This window comes from Crinia signifera, chromosome 19, assembly GCF_055691185.1.
Source record: "Crinia signifera chromosome 19, ASM5569118v1, whole genome shotgun sequence".
NCBI lineage: Eukaryota > Metazoa > Chordata > Amphibia > Anura > Myobatrachidae > Crinia > Crinia signifera.
The window spans coordinates 119,915,624-119,938,087 of NC_139226.1; the positions used below are offsets into that span (position 1 = coordinate 119,915,624).

General features: G+C 40.4%; 1 protein-coding gene across 3 annotated transcripts in view; it reads right to left on the minus strand.

The window, feature by feature from the left end:
• TTC12 (tetratricopeptide repeat domain 12) overlaps positions 1-22,464 on the minus strand; it is a 77,056-nt gene that overhangs the window by 21,119 nt on the left and 33,473 nt on the right. For all 3 annotated transcript variants that reach the window (XM_083163239.1, XM_083163238.1, XM_083163237.1), the window contains 9 exons: positions 20,967-21,038; positions 20,568-20,628; positions 14,489-14,677; positions 13,297-13,366; positions 11,680-11,768; positions 10,256-10,424; positions 2,575-2,667; positions 1,405-1,468; positions 870-1,010 (listed from right to left, as the gene is read on the minus strand). In XM_083163239.1, coding sequence (XP_083019365.1) covers positions 870-1,010; positions 1,405-1,468; positions 2,575-2,667; positions 10,256-10,424; positions 11,680-11,768; positions 13,297-13,366; positions 14,489-14,677; positions 20,568-20,628; positions 20,967-21,038 — 948 coding nt within the window. The remainder of the gene's footprint in view (positions 1-869; positions 1,011-1,404; positions 1,469-2,574; positions 2,668-10,255; positions 10,425-11,679; positions 11,769-13,296; positions 13,367-14,488; positions 14,678-20,567; positions 20,629-20,966; positions 21,039-22,464) is intronic.

The following is a 22,464-nucleotide window of genomic DNA, read 5'->3' on the forward strand; positions in this document are numbered from 1 at the left end:
TGACATTTACCCGTTTATAGAAGTAGCATGATGGCAGTAAGCCACAGTAATTTTGATTAATAGTATTATTATCTGATAAAGTTAATTATTCAATTTCAGTTGTAGCTGCCTATGGGGATAACAACAGTAACCAAAATTGTACAAAGAACAGTTTATGTTTTATTGCCACTTCATTAGCTAAACTGAAATTCCAGTCCTGACAGGAGAAGAACTATAACCCACCTACCTTCAATAAAGGCAGTTTGGATGTCCACCTAGCTGTGCTGACAGTGATTTCTCCTATAAAATGCAACAAGTGTGGGTGCTTTTGCTGCCATTGAGAACACCCCAGCACAGAACTATATTGCAGGTTTAGCATATTAAAAAAAGAGGGCTTAACAAAAGTTTTTAAAGAATATGGGGTATTCAATCCAGCCTGGATTTTTTCAAGTAGCCAAAAACCAGACATCTCTTCGATGTGACCAGTTTCGGATGGCTTTTCTGCTGATACAGATTCGACTTTGTTTGCATCCATGGAAAATGGTCATAAAGAAATGCATTTTCAAGTAAAACATGTGGTTCGGCTCATGGATTGAATGTCTGGACGAGGAAGGTCCTCACTGCCACCCCCTGCCACCGTTCACCTTGGAGCCGGCATCAGCAAGTGTGCATGCACTTGCCGATGCCTGCTCCCTCTCCCGGTCCTCGATGCCACCAATAACGGAGGTGTGTATGGGGCTTTAAACTATAATTTTCCAAACACTACATGTTAAAGAGAATTAGAAGCTGATTAGTTAGTGGTTTATTCCTCTCCAATTTATCAGTCTCCAATCTTTAATAAATACCGGTCTTAATGTGAATGTTGATGTTCTTAGCTATTGTTCACTTACCACAGCTAGCAAACAGGCATCCCAGAATTCAAGTGAACCAGCTACCACACTCCTGATAATACTATCTTCTGTTAGATGTCCTATCACAGCGATGCACAATGGAAACACTGCCATATTGACCAGTGACATGCTCAACTTGGTCTATAACAAGGAGAGAGTAGCACATTAAAGAATGTGGAGTGTAGCAATAAATTTCAGCAATTTTGTATTATGCAAGTTATACTGAATTACTGTGTGAGAGGTAGAGAATTTGATACACTTTGCAGTAGAATTTAGAACTAAGCATTTTAATTGTGTATAAATGTCCTCACCGCAAAAGTACTTCAATTCTCCAATACATGATTTATTTACTAATTTTTATTTCGCATGGAATATAAGTATTCGCCTTTCTATTGACAAGCATACTGTATGTAGTGTAATGCTTATATTTTCATATGATGTTCATACCGATAGACACAGAACGACAAATATTGTCCGGGGATATTTTTCTATTGGATACAAATACAGTGTCACCAACAGAAAGCTTTGTCCTTACCAATATGTGACTAAACAAGGGCAGTGATTCTGATAAAAAGTCAGTCCTGAAATAAGGTTTCAACCTGTAGTTGGATAGAAATAGGGAAAGAAGACTGATAAATAGCCATAAAGATGATTTGGACGGTTCCGGGATAGAGGATCGACCATGTTTAAATCGACAATACCATGGTCGACCAATAGTGGTCGACTACATCTAGTTAGACACGGAAACTTGGTTGACCGCATTTAGATAGACAGTGACGCTAGATTGATGCTAGTGAAGGATCGATGGGAACGTGGTTGACAGTACCAAGGTCAAAACAAGGTTTTTTTTGTGGGTTTTTTTTTTGGTGCTGAGTGTCAGAGGGGTCTCTATGGACACTGTATATATGCGCAGTGTCCCCTCGCATGGCTCACGGCAATTGCCATACCCTGCTGTGATCAGCACAATATTATAATCTAACTCTATGTCCACTAGGATAATGTAGGAACCAAGTGGATGGCACCAAAAAATAAAAATACTTGTGTCGACCTTGCTCCTGTCGACCACATTTCCATTGATCCTTCACTTGCGTTGATCTGGCATCACCGTCTATCTAGACGCCATCAACCAGGTTTAGGTGTCTAACTAGACGCCATAATCAAATAGTGGTTGACCATGGTAATGTCCAACTAAACATGGTCAATCCGCCATCCGGATACAGATTTGGACACAGACCTGAAGTACTACTGACACTCATTTGATATAAGTTAACACATACATTTAATCATATGAAATAATCAGGATACTTTAACCCTTCGTTGTAAGATTTTTTATTTTATTTTTTAATATTTCCATGCTTCTGGTGTATTGTAATAAGAAGGAAAAATGATGAAAAAAAATCACAGGCAAAAAAATAGAAACAGTTGACCGTCTGAGTTTCAAGTATTTTATAGTGAGATGTTGGGGTATGTGGCAAATTTGCAACAGTATGCAACGAAGGGTTAATATAAACCGGTCAAGTCATTAAAACCTACACTACTGAAGCATCTTGTAAATGTTGTTAAAAATGAAGATTGACATTGGTAGATGTATTCTTTCTTCCTAAATACACATATGCTTTACTGTCATTTGGTTTCACAAAACATTATTATTATTATTTTAATAAAACATTAATTAATGCATGAACGTAAGCCAAAGTAAAGTTACCTCTTCTCCAGTGTTAGACTTTGCAATATTTCCATTGCTTTATCTGCTCTTTTATCCATTAATGTCACATATATTACAAGGCATTTTAAAAGCCTATTCAAGAAAAGGTAAAAAATACACATTTAGTGACTGCAGAAAGACTGTTCAGATCTGTGCAACTTTGAGTCATATGTACGGTCACAAAAATCCATAGGCACAGTACATAGAATATAATTTTATCCGAAGATGACTACAAATCAGAGGCAAGCCCATTCAGCACCTTCCCAAACAGTGACACCAGCAGTAGCAGCTTGGCAATGACAAAACTGGAAGGACAAACAGCTTGGGATGTCCTCAAAAACATATCTACAGCACTACGGGCTAACAAGCTGTTTGCAACTAGCCAGAAGAACAGAATCCAGTAGTTGCAGTGTTTACCATGCAGCTAAAGCTCAGGATTTAACACCTGTAGCTATTCGGCTAATGCGGATTAACCCACAGTTTCTGGGTTAAGTGCTTGGAATCTATGGGGTAACCTGCATGGTAATTGACAGAGTTTAACACAAATGTTTCCTCACAGCTCCTGCGGTTGATATGGAAAATGTGCTTAAGCGCACCCTCTGAGGCTTACAACGCAATGTAACGGCACACAATTGAGAAGCTCAGGGCAACAGCTAAATTAATCTGTCCCAGTGTGTCTTTTCCAAAGTTCTACACAAGCTTAGCCCTTATCTGGACATTATCCTCTATAACTGAGAGGCCAGTGCGTTTAACAACAGTTTAGTGGTGTGCTAGGCATACTGTTTATGCTAGTAGAGGGACTTGCGGAGATTTGGGGGCACTTTATGATAGGCTCAGGTTATATAGAGTCTTAGGGGTATATTTACTAAAGTGTGATCTTTAAGAATTGGAGATGTTGCCCATTGCAACCAATTACATTCCACTTATTTATCTATCGCCCTCAGGAAGATAAAAGCTAAAATCTGATTGGTTTCTATGAGCCATATATAGTATCCACTTCTAAAATCTCTCACTTTATTAAATACACTCCCTACATTTCAAATGCCTACAGGTAAGCAACAATGCATCTGTATTTACTTTGTGAGTAGGCACAGTGAGAACCCATACAAAATTATGTATTTAATGGACAAAACCATGAGTTAGATTTGGGTACGTTATTACCAGACCAGAATCATGCCCAAAATCTGGATACACACTTATCCAATGATCATCCAGTTTGACCTCCAACATAACAGTTGACACGATCCTTCAGCAAATACATATCTGAGATCTGCAGCAAATTTGGTCACAAGTATGAAAGTTAGTATTTTATATCTGTGTCCTTCAGTAGGATATTGTCAACAACCAGAACCCAAAAGGATTGGGCAAATGTGTAACCAGCCGAACTGGAGCAGTATTCACTCTCTGTCAAACCTTCTGTAACCATGTCAATGAGAAAAATACTGTATTGTATACAATGATTGTCTACTCAAACGTACATATATTAGTCTATGGCAATTATTCGTTGCATTTCATTTCATTGCAAAATGGCATAGGCACAATGCAAAATCCACTGAGGAGTTTGTGCCAAACCTTAGTGTGCAGAACCGTGCCAAGAATGGTTCAGGAGTCAGGTACTCGGCACTAACATTGCTTGTCTGAGGGATCTGTTATAGATCTATACCAAGGATCCTCAAACTATTTTGACTGCAGAAGGTCATCACATCACATCACATGTGTAGTCAGCAGACAGCACATACATGGCAGCATTGTGGAGGCACAGAGTGATGGGAGGAGTCTAATATACCATAACCCATCACATCACGTGTAGACAGCAGACAGCACATACATGGCAGCATTGTGGAGGCACAGAGTGATGGGAGGAGTCTAATATACCATAACCCATCACATCACAGGTGTAGTCAGTAGACAGCTTATACATGGCAGCATTGTGGAGGCACAGAGTGATGGGAGGAGTCTGATATACCATAACCCATCACATCACACGTGTAGTCAGCAGACAGCACATAAATGGCAGCATTGTGGAGGCACAGAGTGATGGGAGGAGTCTGATATACCATAACCCATCACATCACAGGTGTAGTCAGCAGACAGCACATACATGGCAGCATTGTGGAGGCACAGAGTGATGGGAGGAGTCTAATATACCATAACCCATCACATCACATGTGTAGTCAGCAGACAGCACATACATGGAAGCATTGTGGAGGCACAGAGTGATGGGAGGAGTCTGATATACCATAACCCATCACATCACATGTGTAGTCAGCAGACAGCACATACATGGCAGCATTGTGGAGGCACAATATGATGGGAGGAGTCTAAAATATCAGACAATTCAAAAGACTTTTCCGACTGCTTGAATCACTGACTGAGATTAGAAAAGTCATCAGCCTGATGGTCAGCAAAATGGAGTCGCGACCCCATGCTGAGAAGGTCGGGACCCACTTTGACATCAGGACCCACAGTTTGAGAACCACTGATCTATGCTCTAGATCCAGACAGTAAAACATTCGCCATATGGTCAACATGCACTGTGTTGACAGCATCAAACGATTGACAGATAAAAGGTTGACAGTGGTTAACCCTTTGAGTGCCAAGTGAATTGATCAAAATAGGTGTAAAAATTGGCATGCAGACATTTTTATTCATCATAATGACCTGTAATGTTTACCTTATATAGGAAATATAATCTATTTTTAAACAACATTTTTTTTATTGGAATATATATAAGAAATGTGAGCGACGCTGGCATTTTTTTGCGGATATTGTAAACCTCTCTCGCAGAGATGTTGGCACTCAAAGGGTCAAGGTCAACCGGCATAAAAGGTTGACGGGGTCAAAAGGTCAACGTGACAATGGTCCACAGAACGGTATTCAACGCATTTTTGGGGGCCAATAAAGGGATAGGAAATTAATTTTACAGTTATGGCCCTCAAAGTTAATTTGGGGTTTGGTCCGCCTTTATTTCTATGAAAGTGTTTCTCCTATTGCTCAGTAATCAGCTACTGTAGTAGATCATGTTGCGGCTCACGAAACCATTCATTCTTTTAGCTCTATTTGCCCTCTAATGATATGTATGACCAGTTCTAGAGGATCTGACATAAATAAAACAGGCTGTTCTATATTCAGATACCACACGAGAGTTTACTTATCAGTTTGAAAAATGATTCTGTTTGAATCATGAATAAGAAGTGATGTTTTGATTGTGTTCCTATTGCAATAACCTTTGTCATCATGTATATTTTATGTTGCTGCCATTAGAGGTTACCCTTCACTGTTAGATTCATATCAAAATAGAACACTCACATATTTATAACTTTTTTATTACACTTATTTGTATTATTTAGACAGTATAAGTTCTGGTCCGCATCCTTATGACCAGCCTTTACTAAAAACAATGAATGTGATTAAACGCCTTAAAGGTTGATCATGCCTTGACTTCTGCCATCTTACGTAAATCAGGTAGCAACGCTTATTTAAGACCAAAATAAGACACACAATTGGCATTGTTAACATGTGTCATCTTCATATCAATCTGTAAAAGTGGTGTCCAAATAAAGGTCCATACACACTTGGCCATTTTGCCCAGTGTGTATGCTGACCGTTGATGGGGAAAATCGACGGGCTGAAAAACATACACACTGAGCGTTTTTCACCCGTTTTAGAAATTTTCCTGGGGGTGGATGACTTTCCATAGCAGGACGTTATGGAAAGCCGTACAACTGCTGGTAATGATGAGCGGCGGTGGTTGGTGATGATGTGGGAGAGCGCTTCAGCACTCAGGCCCTTATTCTGGTTTGTGCGGTAACGGCCGCATGCGGCCGTTCCGCCGATGTTTTCGGTCTGCGCATGTGCAGAGGCTACTCTGCGCATGTGCAGCCGAATTCGCCGTACACGTATTTTGTCCGCCGCAAAGGGGGTGGATAGGGGCGTGAGGGGCTACGAAGCCTCATTTGCATATGCATACGCCCCGCGTTTCATGGGCGTTCCCATGCAAACGCGGGGCGTACGCATGCTAATGAGGCTATGACGCGTGGGTACAGGGCGGGCATCTGACATCGCCGAATGTCAGCTGCCCGCCCCCATACAAGATTTCACACGGACAAGTGTCCGTGTGGTCTTGTGTAGCGGGACCTGGTGGAGCGTGCGGCCCTGCATTCGATGTTCGGCGACCATCGAATGCAGGGGCTGCTCCCACCATGGAGGAGGCGTATCCCCGTACACATTCATGCGGATCGCCACATGTCCGCGTACGGACGGCCGTGGCGATCCGTATGGAAGGCGGGGATTCGCCTGGTGCGGTCAGAGCCGCATATGCGGCTCCGGCCGCACCGATCAGAATAAGGGCCTCAGTGCTCATCGCCGGCCAGTACACACTGGGCAACTTATGAGCTGAGAGCAGCTCAAAAGACAAAACTGAGCAGCTTTCAACTCAAAGTCGCCCAGGGTGTATGGGCCTTATGGTAACAACAAAAAAATCTGACACTCCCAGAAAACAGCCGGGTGACACCCACAGACAGAGGCTTCCTGTCAATCTACTTGGGATCAGAAAAGACAGTAATTTTTTTTTTTTATGTAAGCTGAATGGACTCGTGCACACAAGCTACGATCCATATGTATGTGCAATCATTCCATAATCTTCCAACTTGTGAAATCGCAGAGCTTTAGTCAAGTCGGAATAATCCCCTTGGTTAGGAACATCTATTAAAGACATATCCAACATAGGATTAAAAAGAAATGATGAGATATTGGCCCATCACAAACTTCTGCCACATGCACACGGGGCGACGAAGCCTCCGTGCTGAACGATGTAGTGCAGTACAGATTGCTCAGCACACAGCGATGCACCAGCAATGGGTGCTGAACGATCTGTCAAGGCCAGTGTTTTCTGGTGATAGAACACTGGCAGTGACTTAATTTAAACTCCAGGCTTGAATGATCTATTATTAGATTATTAGGTGCTTCCCTGCCCGTCTCCGCTTCAGAATAGCGAGCAAGCATCTTGTGCACACGTGCCCACGGGCATGGCGATAGAATGATAGAATTTAATGAGAGTGGCTCCATTTGTAGGCAAGTATAATATAGTTCCTATATATTTTCTGCTAACTTAATACAAGTCTGCTTATGTTCTATGTATTTTTCTGTGTTCGTGTTGTATTTATAATGAGGCATAAATGTGTTTGGTAAATGGTTGTGCATTTATAAGCAAGGCTCCAAGGGAAGCCAAATTGCATCTGAAATTCTCAAATATACTAGCACCAGTATTTTAGTGGGATATAATTGGATGTTAGACGCAAAACTTAATTAGACATTTTCAGTGTTTTTAAATTACAGGGAATTTAATTTTTGCAATTCTCTCCTAAATCTGTGAATTATATAAATATGATGTTTTCATGTTCTAGACTGGCAGAGAAACAAATGTCACTATTCCTGAAATAGCATTATAATGACTAGAGTTACCATACCCAATGTGTGTCTGTGGTAATAAAAATTAGATTGTTATCTTAATCAATGTTCTACCTAAACTGCAATAAAAGGAAATTAAATAGATACAATTTTACCACAAAAAGGACAGGAAGAACTTTGTACAATTAAAAAAACAAACAAACAAAACACTTGGTGCATAATTTATCTACACCATATTATGCCCCACACAATAATGCTGATTGCACCATATTGTGCCCCACAAAGTAATGGCCCTTAGACAATATAATGCCATTTCCCCACACAGCAATAACCACTTGCACCATATTGTGCCCCACACAGTAATGCCCCTTGCACAGTATAATACCACACACAGCAATGCCCCTTGCACAGTATAATGCCCCACACAGTAATGCAGCTTGCTATATTATGCCCTTGAAATATATTGTGGCTAACACAATAATGCCCATATTCAAAGGTTTGCTGTAATAATATAAAACAATGTTTGTAGCTTTTTGAGATAAGTTAGGGAGCTGTGAAGTGCCAGTATGTGGGCCACTAGTAGCAGTACGGGGGGGGGGGAGGCTCTGGTAATGTAGCAGTAAGAGAATTGTCAAGATCCAATAAGGAGGACCCGGGCACTGACCCAAGAAGCAGCGTTTCCTTTCCTGCCAGCACCTAGAAACTACCAACTGTTCAATTCATACTGTAAATGTATTTATCCAGTTGTCAGCGGTGGCAGCAAAGATATGTAATTAAATTTTCCGGTGCTGATGGGGAAGGAGATATTGCATCAGACTACGACTTCCTTTCAGAGGTGAGAAGAAGCATGGGACAAGCAGGTATTTAGTGTGGCACATACCACTCAGTACCAGCAAAATTAACTTATTAGGACAGCACACTGTGCTTCAAGTGTTTTATTAAAGGGTGGGGGGGATGGAAGCTGTGGGGTGATTACTGAAATGGATGCTGTTGGGTGGTTATTGATGGGGGCAGTGCTGTGGGGGGTAGACACTTGGACCTTGTTGGATATTACCCTATTGTTGCTGATTGCGAAGGTGCCCCATAGCAGTTCAAGCTTCAGGGTCTCAAAAATGTAGGTCTGCCACTGTGGGCAAACCTACCCTCTTCCCACTATTTAATTGTTTTCTAGTAATGTTATTGCATTACATTCTGTCCATACTTGCCTACTCTCCGGTAACAGCTGTGGTGACCATCGGACATCAGAGCAACACCAATGTCTACTGTAAATAAGCTGCTGAGTCTCTGGCTTTGTTCAAAAGGTGTAACCCATCCTGCAATACTTCACGTAACAGGCTGTGGTTTTTAGCTGCCCTTGGAAAGCAGAAGTGTCTGTCGGTCCAACATGCAATCCCTGTGTTGCTCCGCCAGATAGAGTATACGACCATACATCACTGAGCCGCCTGATCTCGTCCGATCTCAGCAGCTAAACAGTCATTGGCCAGATCAGTACCCATTGGGGGACTGATGGGGAATATTTGGTGTCGTATCAGCATCAGGTGACTACACAACATCAGGCACCCCAGTAAAGACCACTGCTCTATTCTTCTTTTTCCTTCCTTTATTTCCTCTCCGACTACCTACTATTAATTTATATCAATCAGTGATATATACGTGCATGATACCATACTATTCTATTTTCTGACGTCCCACTAAATTGGGGGTGGTCCCCCAGGTGTTAAAAATCTTCGCCAACCAGCAGAGATCATTACTTACTATTATAGTTAATAATTTAATAATATTTTATTGTTATCTAACATTTATTGTTTTTGTCTTGTAGTCTTGACATATCGTCTGTTGTCTACAATTTCTACAATTCTCATATTCTTGACGCCGCCGTTTTGACGTGCATACTTATTTTAAGTGAAATCTATTAAAAGTTATATATTAATCCTATTGCCATTTACCTTACCTTTCTAATTTTCATTTAAGCGTGCCCCAAAAACCCTGTCTTGTTCTTCCTTTGTCCCCTCTTTTGGACATTTACACTATATGAGTCTCTGGCTTTGGAAGGCTGCAAAAAAAAAAAACCCACACACCCCTATTTTTTATATCACTCCCCATCACTGCTCCCAAATGCCAGCAGCCTGCCAATCAAGCTGCAGGAGACCATTGCTGCACATGCTCAGTGCAACTCTAATGCGTTTGTGACTAAATGTCAACAGTGTCCTCTTAAGGTTAAATCTATTCGCAGTATCTAATGTTATATTACTAGAGTACATGGAAAACATACCTAGATGGGTGTAGATGTTTCACAAGTAAAGATCTTCCTTCCTCTGTTACGGAATAGATACTTAAAAGATTCAATGTTCTGCTCTGCACATCAGGGACATCTGAGGACAGCAGTGCTAAGAGCTGTTGGTTCACATTAGTGTGGCTGATAAGCAGGCGCTGGTTCTCTTCTAAATGAATAATAGATAACATTAGGAGTCTTCTTCATTAAGGACTACAATAAATTACTTTGGGCAGTATTCAATGCTCCCGTTTCGCTTTTCTTTTCCCGGCGAGGTTCACATTTTTTTGTCGAAAAGGCCAGTCCTCTCTCCAAAAATGTCCCTCGCCCTATTCAACGCTCCCAGTTCGCCGAAAAAATACCCCAGAGCGCTTTGCCCTGATCGCCGCTTGGTCATTGCCTTTGTTTGCCATTGCTTTTTTTATGGGAAATTTGGTGTACCTCGCTTTTTGTGTATTTTATTTTCTTTTTGGTGTCTACAAGTCTGTTTTTTTATTATTTGAAGGATCTTTTGTTTCTTTAGAAGAGCCACATTAATATATTTTTTCTTTTTTTTGTGGTAATTGATTCCCCCCCCCCCCATGATACATTTTTTTCTCACTGTATATTCTATGCATAATTCACCTCAGAGCTGATGCTGACATCATTAAACCCTACCCATAGTACATCCAAATGATGTGATTTAAGGCTCTATGACGAGGGGGCATTTTCAGCCCACCCCCTCCGCAAACTGTCACAACCAGTGGCATTAACCTCTGTGGTCAAGGGTAATGTGGAGTGGTGGGTGGAGGTCCGGGGGTCAGAGGAAAATTAATAGGAACTTCCCACCTTTCCGGCAAAACATTATTGCAGCTGTAAAACATCATCCAGACTCGATGGAAAGTCGCCGATGGCTGCAAGTCCCTCTTCCTGTCTATTCATTATTCAATAGACATCATAGAATACTCTAACACAGTGGTTCCCAAACTGTGTGCCGTGGCTCCCTGGGGTGCCTTGGAAAACTTGCAGGGGTGCCCTGGGCTGGTGGTCCAGGACCAATTCCAATTAATTATGGTTAATTATTTATGTGCAAAACCAGTGCTGGTGGCTGCCAATAATAAAATATGCACACACAGAAGCAAATCCTGCCCTTTACCACATAACTGACCCTGGGAATCGCATATAAACTCAATCTAATAAATGTTTGTGTGGTCCAGGGGTGCCGTGAAAAAATGTTGATACCCTTAGGGTGCCTTGATTCAAAAAAGATTGGGAACCACTGCCCTAACACATGGCTTGTGAAAGGCTTCACACAATAATCCCCACTCCTAAAATCCATTGTAATGATAATATCCTTGGTTGTTAGTGGATACCGAACACAGTTTAGTAATAAATGGTCTTTATATAAAAATAAGGCAGCAACAAAGTAACAAAGTATATATTACCATTCCCAGTGCAGACTGCTTGCCATAATGTCAGGACAGACAAACAGAGATCTAGATCAATCGGATCGGCTTGTTTGGAGAACAGACATCTGAAGGAGACATACCAATAGTAAATACCATTTATTTTTATATTGAATTTTGCAATTCAGTTAGTGTTTGGAGGCACAATGAGGCCAATTCAAGTTAAAAGAGTTCACTATGTCTGCAGCTACTTTATGTAATTTGTCTCTTCCATTACTTAGCAAAGCATTTTGAAAATATATGACAGTTTCTTTCAAATAAACATATTTATTTAAACAATATAAAACAGCATATAAAATAGAATGTATTAATTCTCATGGAATAAACTGTGAAAAAAATTAAATTAGTACCCTTGAGACACACTGATAGTACTCCTACAGTATATCCAGGATATACTGACTACACACACCCGGAAACAGCCACCACCGGACAATATAAGCCCGGTGCTCTAACACAGCTCGACGGCTGACTCCTGTGAGTATAACACACACCAACCTGACCGGGTGGCGCCGCCAAATATACCATAAAACACATTTAAATCATAGATAGTTTTATCTTTTCTATTTCCGGGTCACGAGGTCTGGACCTCTGGACCTCTGAACACATGATCCAAGATCACCAATGAAACTCTCTGTTTCATGTGATATACAAAAACAGTATTATTGAGCTATCTAACCATCTCTAACTGCAAAGAATGGTTCTTAGTAATACAGACCAGTGTGACATCTAAGCAGTAAATAAATAAATAAAATGTTTATTTTATGTTTTTCTTGATGGTTTCTTTCCTTACTTAGCAGCTACACAGCTGCATCACATTTCCTAATTAAGGATTAGGTGTATGTATATATATAAATATATATGGAAACTCATGGACACACTTTATTCTGCTCCTGAGGAAGCTGGGAGACCTTTCCCAGGGAAATGTGTAGACTCTAGCCTGAGCAATCCACCTATACCCTGACACCTCCTGAGGAACACAAATCCAACAGCATATTTGAACTTGTTCTCTACTCAATAACATCACTCAATAACATCCTTACTACAGACTGACCAGCGGCATTCATCCATCTCAACCCAGGTTTACCGGACATATCATCAGAATTCATCTGCGCCATTTGCTGGTAATATAATTTGCTGCACTAAAACAGAGACGTCCCATTCCCATTTCAGTATATCCTGGATATACTGTAGGAGTACTATCAGTGTTCTCAAGGGTACTAATTATATTTTATTTCACATTTTATTCCATGAGAATTAATACATTTTATTTTATATGCTGTTTTATATTGTTTAAATAAATGTTTATTTGAAAGAAACCGTCACATATTTTCAAAATTATTTGAGAAACCGAGCCAGCGCTGGTTGCTTCCCTTTTTCTTTGCTTTTTGATTATTAAAGGACTGACAATCCTTAAACCAGCCGCAGTTAGCAGCACTCCTTATCATTTTTCTATTTCTTCCATTACTTAATTTGGTGAGAATGATGCCATCACTGCAAGTAGGAGACCTTCCCCGTACAAAAGTAGTTTGAGAAACTATAGATCTCCTGATCTGGGGTGTGGGAACAGTTATGCTAAAATCATTATACATTGCTTACCTGTTTATTACTGCATTGTCACCAATGACATTGAATCCAGAATTTGTTCTGAATACAGTTTGTGTTGTACCTAAATAAAGGTAAACAAGATTATTAATTACACCTATTCACCTGACACAATTACAGAATAAGGTCACATAGGGCTGTTTCACATGCTCCGGCTGCCGCCGGGTGGCAAAACACTGCACGGACAAAAGCCGTGCTGTACTCAGTAGTTAATAATAGACAGGATTGTGTCCATTCACATGGGATGGTCATGACCCGGCCACCCGGTTGCAGACGGCTGTCACCACTGGAAAGAAAGGCTCCCGGGCTGTGGCCATCCCGAACATTGTAAACTTTTGTGTATTTCACAGCTTCTAGGCCGTGTGGCGTTTTCACCTCCTGGCGGCTGCCGGTGTGTGTGAAAGTGGCCATACAGTACAGAGTGAAATAATGTAATGGTTGGGAAACAGAAACAGAAGTCACTTATGGCATATACGGAGTGGACCACATTTACCGAAACCTTTTCTGGAACGTTTCACTTTTTAAAATCTAACTGACGACATTAACAAGGTTTAGGTTAAAAAAAAACACTCAAGAACACAGAAAAATAAGAAGCCATCTGGTTCAAGAGTAGGCCTAAGCAGTCTTACTGGTTTATTTATGAAGATGGGAGTTCTAATGAAGATGGGATGTTGCAATAGGTAACCATTCATGATCTATTTTTTATAAATTTAGCACCATGTAGAAGATAATAGATTTAGGGGGGTATTCAATCTGGGATTCCCACTGTCGGAACGTCCCTACAGTCGGAATCCCAGGTCATTTTCGTTCAGCTCGACTGTAAATCGACAGCCGGAATTCAATATTGCGGCTGTCAAGTGTTGGAAAGTGGGCATGTCGGCGAAAACGGCTGTGGATTATTTAAAAAGGGCTGTCAATTCAACAATTTACGGCCATTTCCATCAAAACCGATCCGATTTGTTTTAAAGTCTTGTCTTGTTGTAATCTGCCTTCAATGCTGTCGGGAACAACAGCATTAAATAGGTGGCAGTTGCTATTTCCTCAGGCAGAAATAGCATCCGGGATTCAACATCGCCCATAATCTGATTGGAAGCCCATAGCAATATCTCATCTTCAATAGAACTCCCATCTTAGTAAATAGACCCCTTAGCATCTACAAATAAAACATACTTGAGTAGACACTCACAATCCTTTACAGCATTGGCGAGGAGCTGTATGCCTCCAGAATAATATAGAGGAATCTGGTCTGTTTTAGAGAGTTTCTGGAGCAGCTGTGTCACGGATACTGCATTTTCTGCCCCGGCCTCCAGATCCCGTAGGGCCTTCTCTTCCTGCATGTCTTTCATCTCCTGCGAGTCCACCTGACTCAAGTAACCTGTGCGATGTTTATACAAATTATTCATTTAATCATAATCAGTAGAGATTACAAGGCTAATTCTCTAATTTAGTGATTTATGTAGCACACACATTAGTCCGTTACATCACTCCATGCCCAGTGGAGATTACAGTCTGCATGCCTGCTACAATTACAGGGATACACTTATACTCTAGGGGTCATTTATTTATTTTTTAACAAAAATCAGGTAACCCACCAATGTTTTTGGAGTGTGAATGAAAACTGCAGCATTCTGAACAATCCAAATTTGCGGAAAAAAATGCAAACACTATATAGAGAGGACTTTTGTGAGAATCGAACCCAAGATTTCAGTGGTATGAAACAGTAATCAAACCACTGCATCCCTGTGTGGCCTGTATTTTGGAGGATAACACTCCTCGGCCATGACTGTGAGACACACTTACTGCTCATCTCTTAAATACTGTGTATGGAAGAAAAAGATTCCGGAACTAATTAAACACATATATCATTTAAACTGTCTTCTCATATTAATACTGAATGTCTTCATCACACTCAGTGGGAATTCCTCTAGAACAATTTATGTACATCCATTAAAGTATGCCTTTGGGGTTATGTTAACAATTTAGTGAATGTCATGGTGCCATTACAGCAATTAGCGGACACTTATGTCTAGTTTCTTCTAGTGTATTCTAAGCAAAGTAAATGAATATGGAATCTAGTTTCCTAAATAACGTAAATCTCTCCCATGGGTCATAGAGACATAATTCTATATACGATAACAGACGACTAACAGACCTTTTACAATAAATAATTACGCAATCAGAATCTAATCTTTATGTTAAGGTCAACCCTAAAGTCGAAAAATGTTTTGTAATGCACGGTATAAAAGATTTGCAACTCAGTACCTATAGATAAGAATAAGGAGCCAAATTCAGAGGTGGGTTATAATGTAGTAGCATCTGCAACATTATTATGCTAATGATGCAGCCAATGGGCTGCCTACTGGGCTCCGATCTGCTGTGCAGATTAAAGGGACATCAGCTGCATCATCTGTCGTTATAGCAACCCTAGGGTTGCTCAGAATGTCTAGTGGTACATGTGCACCAGTGCCAGTAGCACTGCACTTATGACACAGTCCCTGCCACCATTTACAAAAGCCATCCCTGAATCAGATCTGCATCAGTTGGAGGTAACCATGGAGATGTATGTGCACGGATGGTGTAATGGTTAGCATTGCTGCCTCACAGCGCTGAGGTCATGGGTTCGATTCCCACCATGACTCTAACTGTGCGGAGTTTGTATATTTTCCCCGCGCTTGCGTGGGTTTCCTCCGGTACTCTGGTTTCCTCCCACAATCCAAAAATATACTGATAGGTTCATTGGCTTCCAACAAAAATTAACCCTAGAATGTCTGTGTGTGCGTGTACATGTGGTAGGGACTATAGATTGCAAGCTCCACTGGGGCAGGGACTGATGTGAATGTTCAACAATTCTCTGTAAAGTGCTGCAGAATATGTGTGCGCTATATAAGAAACTGTTAATAAAGAAATAAATAAATGTGCAGTGTGCCTTAAGGCCCCCATACATTAGTCCGACTTGTCCTAGGGACAAGTCGGACCTGATTTCACCCTCCTGATTTCACCCTGCAGCTCCCCGGGAGGGGGACACACGATTAGGCACTTGATGTGCCAAGGTTTGCATATGATAAATCACATGGATTTATCATATGCAGTCCCCGGGGAGCTGCAGGAGGAGGGACATCAGCGGGTGGGGGATGCCGGCTAATAGAGAGCCAAGCAGGGGGAGGCTGCATAGGGAGCCGGGCAGGAGGAGGCTTCTGGGGTGGGGTGACAGCGGGAGCAGAGCGCCGGGCAGGAGGATGACGCTGGCTGCCGGGCAGCGGCGGGAGCCGGCCCGGGAGGAACAGATAACTTGGTAAAAAAAAAAAACATACAGATGACTAGCAAGCCATTGATTGGCTGAGACCTCTCTCAGCCATCCCCCGCCCGCTGTCATCCCCCGCATGGCTGGGCTGCACATAAGATTTAGCAAATCTTATGTGCAGCCTGTCCGACCTCCCGACCCCGATCCGATGCGCATGCAATTTGGACCGATTTCACGGCCCGATTCATACGAATCGGGTGAAATTGTGCCCAAATCGCATAGTGTATGTGGGCCTTTAGACAAGCAGATTTAAAACATCAGGCACAGTGTCACCATTTTAACCAAGCTTAAGATATGGTGGGACTATGTGCCAGGGCCTATTTATGGTCCCAGTGCGGCCTTGGTGGCTGGTGACTAGGGTGTTGGTCTCTGTTAGAAAGTGACAGGGCAGTGTACATCATACTATGCTAGTTACTGTTTTGCCATCATCAAAAAGAAATAAAACAGTGGTGAAAAGTTTGTAATCAATGTGCGTGCTTCCAATACAAGGCATTGTGCCAACGTTTTCTAAATGCTATTCCTACATAATTAAGATTCGGTTGCCTTGAAGAAATGTAAACTTACGATAGAATATCAGCTCTTTATTGGATTCTATATGCCCTCTTTTTGTTTTTCCGTTTCTCTCTTCATTTGTTATTAACTTACAAACTAAGGGGTATAGTCAATGCGGCCGGCAAGGGGGTTTTATGGTGAGGATAGCTTGTTTTCAACGAGGATTGGCGAAAACAAGCTATTCTCGTCGTTTAACCCCATCGCCGGCCGTTCACCATATTCTATGTTCCAGGGATTCCCCCGAATTACGAGGTTTGCCACAAATGCAGCAAGCCCACTTCATATAGCCGCGAGCCTCGCCTGTTTTTAGAAACGGCGAGTGCAGGGGGTAGGTTGAATACTGAGGGCAGGCTATGATGGCAAGCAATAGGCACTGCTCACCGTCATAGCTCACCAAAACTGCATTGAATAAACTCTGTATGTTTTAAGAAGTATTGCACCAATTTATCTATCTCCAATCATCCCAAACCAAAAAAAAAACTCTGGATGTGGGGGGGTGTTTTGGAGAGTTCTTTTTCAGATCCACCAAATCTACATTTATGCATCTATGACTCATTGGATGTTGATATTTTAGGTCATGTATTTTTATTTCCCATTTTAATTGCATGGTGTTTGGTGTATGAAATAGGAGACAGCGCTATTGGTTTCTGCATGTCCATTTTCTGTTGGTGGTTGACAACTCCAATATTACAGTATTACAACCTCAGCTGCACATCTTTTATTTTGCGCTCTAATTCTGAAATAATTCTTTTAGCTTTGCAAGCCATCCAAACACAACCCGCCTCCTGCCTGAATGTCCTCCCTCCTCCTCGCACTGCGAATGTCCCCGGGGCACAAATCACAATCGACCATCGAATGATTTCCTATGCGCTCGCAAATCTAAGTCACTTTTTGGTGACTTAGGTTTGCGGCACCCTGGAAACAGGACGGGCAGCTGACATTCGGTGACATCAGCTGCCAGCCCGTAACACCCACATCACTGTGCAATTTAAATGGGAATTCCCATGAAATGCTGGGCGTTCCCATCGGCGCTACCCATGACCACTGCCCCACGCCCCCCGCCCCCCCTCCGGAATGCTATGTGCAAACGGGCCGGCAAATGATCAAGTCGCTGTGCCCGCTCGCACAAAGAGCTTCACATGCACATAATTGTTTATGCGCAGTTGCACAACATCGCTCCCTTTTGAGAACACGCAGGGGAGAGAACCAGCCATTCACATCGGTTCCTGAGCTTACAGTCTACAGTATCACAATGACAAACATATACAGTACACTACAGTTACATTTTTGTTAGAAGCCAATAAACCTAATAGTAAAATTTTGGAGTGAGGGTTAAAGTTGAACACTCGCAAAAAAAATAAAAACCCCATGCAAACATGGGAAGAACATACAAACTCCACATACATAATGACTTGATAAGGAAAATCATTAATAACCTAAGAGCTGTGAGACAGTAATAGTGACCACTATACCAATCGTGTAGCTTTTTTATTTCTGTGCATAAATTTAGAACTTCTAACTTTATCTTTCTATACTTCCTTATTGGTTGGGGATAAAATATGGGCTATTGGCCATATTAGGAGATATTTCGCTTTTGTATAATTACGGTGTAGCATTACTATTTATAATAATTTGTGAATAATAAAGTAATTATATTGCTGACCAAGATTAATGATACAATTAGAATGTGTGACATCGATAAATACCATATGTGAAGAATGGCTAAATGCCATGGTGGGATTCAGAGACCATGCCGCTGGCAGGGAGATGGTTACTATAATATATTCCGAATACACTCTGCTCCAACCTATCTTTAGATTTCATAGCTGTGACACTGACCTTATTTATTCCTCTTTGGGTTATCAAATGACCAAACTTATACTGGCTTACACTGAATGGTGGATAGCCTGCAACTGCCTGGGGTTAGCTATGTGTGTGCTAAGAATGGAAATCTCTCAGGCTTCTCTTAAAAAAACATACTGTCAGAGGAAATTAAGGGAATTACTTTTTCTCTGTTCACTGTGCACTAAATAGAAAAAACTTCACAAGATGAATATTTAGATAGAGTTATAGATAGAGCTACAGTATATACATTAGTCTAGGATTAGAACGATGTCCAGGCTTCCATCAATTATAGCTTCTTGGACATTCTGTACATCACTTACTGGTACAAAATATGCTGGTGCCTGATTTAAGCTACAGTGATTCATTTTTATATATTATTTATTATCCTAATTTTTTCCTGGTTTACCATAGTTTCAATGAAGCATCAGTTGGATTACTTTATATACACTGCTTATGACTCATATTATGTACTTTATATACACTGCTTATGTTGGAATGACCCTGTAAGTGTGTAGTGGGTACTGTACTTGGGTGTGGTATAGCTCACAGACAATGTCTACTCAGACCGCCAATAGGTCGTCGTCAAAAGTTAGACATGCATTAGTTAGACATTGACAAAAGTTAGACATGCATTAGTTAGAAATTATAAAAGTTAGACATGCATTATTTAGATAGTGACAAAGATTAGACATGCATTAGACATTGACAAAAGATAGACATACATTAGTTAGACATTGACAAAAGTTAGACATAAATTAGTTACACAATGACAAAAGTTAGACATGCATTAGTTAGATATTGACAAAAGTTAGACATGCATTAGTTAGACATGATAAAAGTTAGACATGCATTAGTTAGATAGTGACAAAAGTTAGACATGCATTAGACATTGACAAAAGTTAGACATGCATTCCTTAGACAATGGCAAAAGTTAGACATGCATTAGTTAGAAATGACAAAAGTTAGACATGCATTAGTTAGTGACAAAAATAAGACATGCATTAGTTACACAATGACAAAAGTTAGACATGCATTAGTTAGATATTGACAAAAGTTAGAAATGCAATAGTTAGAAATGATAAAAGTTAGACATGCATAAGTTAGATATTGACAAAAGTTAGACATGCATTAGACACTGACATATCCACTATTGTGGCAGCTGATAGACATAACTACTAGACCACCAACCGCTCTAGTGCCCTATGACATATCTCTCCTTCTAACTGATGCATGTCTAACATTTGTGAATGTCTAACTAATGCATGTCTATCTTTTGGTGGCAACCTACTGACTAGTCATTGTCTGTCAGCAGTCTGGAACCCACTGTAAACAAAGGATCTGACCATAGCTAAAAGGCAAGGGAATTCCCATAGCCAGCTTTCATTTTTTACTGTTTCGATGATTTGGACCTTTTATAGCTTAATTAGTTTTGATTTTCATTAAAGTTTCATTTTATTTAATTTTATGAAAAAAAGTGATCATTCATTTCCTGATAAATTCAAAATTAAATTAAATTAAAATTTTGTCTATTTAATAAAAGTAGGGAATTAGATATACTGTACTGTACCTTTAACCAGTTTCTCTTTGTTGGCATCTATGTCTGTGATATTCTTATAGCATTTCTTAGCCTATGGAAAATACACTGATATGTTACATCAAATACATGTACCTGTATACAGCCTATACCTAGGCTGTATACTCCCTGAAATAGGCAAAATCTCCCTGTTTCCCTGAAGAGTCTAGCAATCCCTCTGATTTCACCTTACAAACTAAATATGGTATACTTAATAAGACATACAATTATATAAACTGTAATTGATCTGCATATATATATACATATACAGTACTGTAATTGATCTGCATGCAATACAAATACATAAAATACAACAAAATATTACTGCTGAGTTACCAAATTTGAATAATGAAATATTCAGAAGAAAAAGGGATTTCTGTAGAGAGAACTTACCTCCTCATAATTTTTCAGTCCCACATAAGCTTTGCCCATATGGATATAGGCCTTCAAGCACTTATCGTCACACTTCAATAAAATAGAGAAATTCAAAATATTATAATATTATATATCTTCAAGTGTCTAGCCAAACAGTCATTTTGATACACATAAATGTAAATGGTGCTATAAGACAAGTTGTAAAATATCACTGACCTGACTTATTATTCACTCTGTAGGACACGTAAATATGTGACAATATTAGTACAGTGTACAGTAGGTAAACAATTTCTTGTATTTTGCTGCTTAGCGTATCATCACTACTGTATTATTATCACTACTCACAATTTACTAAGAAAGTATCGACAAAGGTGACAGGGACACAATATTTGGTTATGGCATTGTAGTGGGGTATCTAGGTTGATAGGTTGACAGTCAATAGGTTGATACCATATGGTCAACAATGACAAGGTCGGCACAAGTAAATAGTTCAACATGACAATGGTCTAAACCAGTGGTTCCCAAACTGTGTGCCTAAGCACCCTGGGGTGCCTCAGGACACTTGCAGGGGAGCCTTGGGTTGGTGGACCAGGATCAATTCATATTATTTATGGTCAATGTACCAGGCAAAACCAGTGCTTGTGGCTGAGAATCATAAATGTGGACAAACAGAAGCAAATCCTGTCCCTCACAAGATAACTGTGACATATAAACACAATGCACTTCATTTAATATTTTTTTTTTTTCTGAATTTCTCCATAAGAAGCATTTGGCCTAGGGGTGCCTTGAAAATATTTTGATGCTCTAGGGCGCCTTGATTCAAAAAAGTTTGGGAACCCCTGGTCTAAACATAAAAAAGGTTGATATTGTTTTTAGAATTTGATGGCAGATGAAAACCATTGGCCCATCTAGTCTGCCCATTTTTTAACTATATTCAACTCTACTCAACTTCAACTCTATTTGATCCTTATTAATGTGTAAGAATGTGCATATGCCTAAACCATGCATGTTTAAACTGCTCTACTGTCTTAGCTTCTACTACCTCTGATGGAAGGCTATTCCACTTGTCCGACCACGCTTTCTGTGAAGTCATTTTTCCTCATATTTCCCAAGAACCTACCTCCCTCCAGTCTCAGTGCATGTCCTCGTGTTCTAATACTTCCCTTCATTTGAAGAAGGTTTCCCTCCTGGACCTTATTATAACCCTTGATATATTTGACAGTTTCTATCATGTCCCCTTTTTCCTTCACTGCTCCAAACTATACTTCTTTCGTTTGCTGATCTGTCTCCCAATGCAACCAAGCATCTGATGTGCTAACTTGCCATCCTCATTGCTTTGTTACATAGCTTTCCTGCCTTTAAGTCACCTAAAATAGTGACTCCTAAATCCCTTTCCTCCTTAGTAGTTTCTATTAAAGTGACATTAATACTATATTTAGTCTTTGGATTTTTGAGACCCAAGTGCACGATTTAGCATTTTTTGGCATTAAATTGTAAATTCCATGCTCTTGACCAT